The following is a 4,168-nucleotide window of genomic DNA, read 5'->3' as shown; positions in this document are numbered from 1 at the left end:
CTACACTCCTCTTCCCTCCTCCTCTATTTATTTTATGTAAAGCACTTTGGTTTCAATGCGAAGTTGATTCAAATGTGTTATATAAATTAAATTTACATTACTTTAACCCCCCCCTCCCCCTCCCTGCCCCTTTTTCCCCTCTCCCCCCCCCCCCCTCCCCCCTCTACTCCCCCCCCCCTCCAATTCCCTCTCTCCCCCCCCCCCCCCTCATGTAAACCACTCTGGTTTCAACGTCAACACTAGTTCATTTAACAAACGTGCTATATAAATGAAATTTACTTCACTTTTACCCTCCCTGTCCTCTCTCCCTCTCTCTTCCCCCTCCTCCCCACCCCCTCATTATTTCTTTTATATAAACGTGCTATATAAATAAATTTACTTTCTTAATTTACCCTCCCCCCTCCCTTCCTCCCCCCCACCCTCCCCCCTCCCTCCTCTTCTCCCACCCTCCTCTCCTATCCACTTAAAATTTACTTCTACCCCCCCCTCCCTCTCTCCCCCCTTCTTCCTCTCTCCCTCCCTCCCCCTCCCATTTCCCCTCTACCCCCCCTCTCCTCTCCCTCTCCTCTCCTCCCCTCCCCCTCCCTCTTCCCTCCCCCCTCCCCTCTATTCCCCTCTCCCTCCTCTCCCCCATTATTTTAATTTATATAAGCACTTTGTTTCCGCGAGGTGCTCCGTGCTATATAAATGAAATTGACTTTACTCTACTCCCCCCTCCCTCCCCTCCCTCCTCTCCCCTTCCCCCCTCCCTCTCCCTTTTTCCCCTCCCTCCCTCCCCTCTCTCCCCTCCCCTCTCTCCCCTCTCCCCTCTATCCCCTCCCCCCTATCCCCTCCCTCCTCCTTCCTTTCCCTCGTGTCCTCTCCCCCATTATTTAATTTATATTAAAGCACTTTGGTTTCAACGCGAGGTGCTAAACGTGCTATATAAATGAAATTGACTTTTACTCTTCCCTCTCTTCTGTCCCCTCCCTCCTCCCCCTTCCCCCCTCTATTCTCCCCTCCTTCCCCTCTCTCCCCCCTTATTCCCTCCTCCCCTCCCCTATTCTCCCCTCTCCCCTCTCCCCCTTCCCCTCCCCCTCCCCTCTCTTTCCCTCTCCTCTCCCCCCCCTCCTCCCTCCCCCCTGCCCCTCCCCTCCCCCCTTCCCTCTCCTCTCCCCTCTCCCTCTTTCCCTCCCTCCCCTCTCCCCCATTATTTAATTTATATAAAGCACTTTGGTTTCAAACGCGAGGTGCTAAACGTGCTATATAAATGAAATTGACTTTACTCTTCCCTCTCTTCTCTCTCCCCCCTTCCCCTCCCTCTCCTCTCCCCTTCCCCTCCCTCCTCTCCTCTCTCCCTCTTTCTCCCTCCTTCCCTCCTCTCCTCTCCTCTCTTCCCCTCTCCCCTCTCTTCCCCTCCCTCTCCTCTCCCCCTTCCCCTCCCCTCCCCTCCCCCTCTCCCCTCCCCCCTCCACTCCCTCCTCCTCTCCTCTCTGTCCCCCTTCCCTCTCCTCTCCCTTCCCCTCCCCTCCTCTCCCCCTCCCCTCTCTCCCTCCTTCCCCCCTCTCTCCCCTCTTCTCTCTCCCCCTTCCCCTCCTCTCTCCCCTTCCCCTCCCTCCTCTCTCTCCCATATTTTAACCTCCATACCGAGTATCTTCTTCTCCACTGCAATGGAACCTCCCTCGGATTGATTCTCCGCCTCGCTCATTGCCCCTGTCTTGTCTGTGTAGTCGAGAAGCCAGTAAAAGTTCCTCTAAGAACATGCAGGGTCGAGGGTTGGTGTGGGACCCCAACACTAAAAAATAAACGAATATGTCCTGTGACTCTCTCCCCACACACACAGTCCCCAGGCCTCTCTCCACAGGCTCCTGTAACACGACCTCACAAACTTTCTGAAAACTTTCCCAACAACTTTTTCTAAGAGTCCAGGGCCAGTGGGCGGGCTCCAATTACCACCCCAGCTTCCATTGGCTCTCAACAGCCAAAAGCTGAAAGATCCTTTTCAAAAAATGAGAAGATATCACAGTTTCCTCCTCACTGCTGTGTCCTGTAAAGATTGGTTTAGTGTTATAAAAAGAAACAAATGGGAAAATCAGTCTATTCTGCAGCTTGGATTACTGTTGTGTAGGGAGGAGCTGCAGGTGCTGGTTTACACTGGAGAAAGGCACAGAGTGCTGGAGTAACTCAGAGGGTCGGGCAGCAATGTATGTGTGTGTCTGTGTGTGTGTGTTTGTGTTTGTGTGTGTCTCTGGGTGTCTGTATCTGTGTGTGTGCCTCTGTGTGTGTTTATCTGTGTGTTTGTGTGTGTCTGTGTCTCTGTGTGTGTCTCTCTATGTCTCTGTGTGTGTGTCTCTGTCTGTGTGTGTGTGTGTCTCTGTCTGTGTGTGTGTGTGTGTGTGTTTGTGTGTGTGTGTGTGTGTGTGTGTGTGTGTGTGTCTGTGTGTGTGTGTGTGTGTGTGTGTGTGTGTGTGTGTGTGTGTGTGTGTGTGTGTGTGTCTGTGTGTGTGTGTCTGTGTCTGTGTGTCTGTGTCTGTGTGTGTGTGTGTGTGTGTGTGTGTGTGTGTGTGTGTGTGTCTGTGTGTGTGTCTGTGTGTGTGTCTATGTGTGTGTGTGTCTCTGTCTCTTTGTGTGTGTGTCTGTGTGTCCCCCCTCCTCTCCCCCCCCTCTCCTCCCCCTCTCCTCTCCCATCTCCCCTCCCCCCCCCCTCCTTCCCCTCCCCTCCCCCCTCCTCCTCCCCTCTCCCTCCTCCCCCTCCTCCCCTCCCCTCCCCCCCCTCCTCTCTCCCCCTCTCCCCTCTTCCCCCCCCTCTCCTCCTCTCCTCCCCTCTCCTCTCCTCTCCGCTCCCCTCTCCCCTCTCCTTCTCCTCCCCCCTCCCCTCTCCTCCCCTCCTCTCCTCTCCTCTCCCTCTCCTCTCCCTCCCCCTCCTCTCTCTCCTCCCCCTCCCTCCTCTCCCCTCTCCCTCTCCCCCCTCTCCCCTCCTCTCCCCCCTCCCCCTCCTCTCCTCCCCTCTCCCCCTTCCTCTCCTCCTCCCCTCTGATTTAAACCAGAGTGTGACACAAAGCACTGGAGTAATTCAGAGGGTCGGGCAGCATCTCTGGAGGGGCGATGTTTTGGGTCGAGACCCTTCTCTCCAGAGATGCTGCCTGTCCCGCTGAGTTACTCCAGCATTCTGTGTCTAAGATGTAGTGAATCTGAGTTGATTTAGTGGCTAATGTTAGTACTGGTTAACTCCCTTAATCAATAAGAGTGAATGTATTTAGGGTGTGGACTGATGAGATAGTTTTGTGTGTGTGTGTGTCTCTGTGTGTGTCTCTGTGTGTGTGTCTCTGTGTGTGTCTCTGTGTCTGTGTGTGTGTCTGTGTGTGTGTGTGTGTGTGTGTGTGTGTGTGTGTGTGTGTGTGTGTGTCTGTGTGTGTGTGTGTCTGTGTGTGTGTGTGTGTGTGTGTGTGTGTGTGTGTGTGTCTCTCTGTGTGTGTGTGTGTGTGTGTGTGTGTGTGTGTGTGTGTGTGTGTGTGTGTCTGTGTCTGTGTGTATGTGTGTGTGTGTGTGTGTCTCTGTGTCTGTGTGTATGTCTATGTGTGTGTGTGTGTGTCTCTCTGTGTGTGTCTCTGTGTCTGTGTGTATGTGTGTGTGTGTGTGTCTGTGTGTGTGTCTCTGTGTCTGTGTGTATGTCTCTGTGTGTGTGTGTCTCTGTTAATTTGATAGTTAATCAAATCAGATAACTCTATACGATAGACACAAAAAGCTGGAGTAACTCTAAGGGTCAGGAAACATCTCTGGAGAAAATGAATAGGCGACCCTTCTTCATAGAAACATAGAAAATAGACGCAGGAGTAGAGGCCATTCGGCCCTTCGAGCCTGCACCAGCACCGCCATTCAATATGATCACGGCTGATCATCCAACTCAGTCACCGCTGCCAGAATGCCGTCCCAGCCTCCGTAGCACCGTACTTTCCTTACTACCTTTTTTTTAAGGCTCGAAAAACGAAGTGGTACAACAAAATGTAATAAGATATATCTGATGTGGATTACTGTATTTCTAATTTTTAAAAAAATTAAAAAAAAATTTTTTTCTCCCAGTTGAGTTATTCCAGCTTTTGGTGACTATCTTCATATTTAATTGTTCTATCTACCAACAATTCTTACTTGTAGCAGCACAGTAGTTTTGTAAACACAATTAATCAATTGA

The 4,168-nt window shown here is 51.9% G+C and overlaps 1 protein-coding gene across 1 annotated transcript in view; it reads right to left on the bottom strand.

Moving 5' to 3' along the window:
- LOC129695113 (Y-box-binding protein 3-like) overlaps positions 1-1,913 on the bottom strand; it is a 21,709-nt gene extending 19,796 nt beyond the window's left edge. Inside the window, exon 1 of the mRNA XM_055631859.1 lies at positions 1,627-1,913. Coding sequence (XP_055487834.1) covers positions 1,627-1,687 — 61 coding nt within the window. The 5' untranslated portion in view covers positions 1,688-1,913. The remainder of the gene's footprint in view (positions 1-1,626) is intronic.
- Between the last annotated feature and the right edge of the window lie 2,255 nt (positions 1,914-4,168).

This window comes from Leucoraja erinacea, unplaced genomic scaffold (genome assembly GCF_028641065.1).
Source record: "Leucoraja erinacea ecotype New England unplaced genomic scaffold, Leri_hhj_1 Leri_941S, whole genome shotgun sequence".
In the NCBI taxonomy this organism is placed as follows: domain Eukaryota; kingdom Metazoa; phylum Chordata; class Chondrichthyes; order Rajiformes; family Rajidae; genus Leucoraja; species Leucoraja erinaceus.
This window is presented reverse-complemented; position numbering and strand designations above follow the sequence as displayed.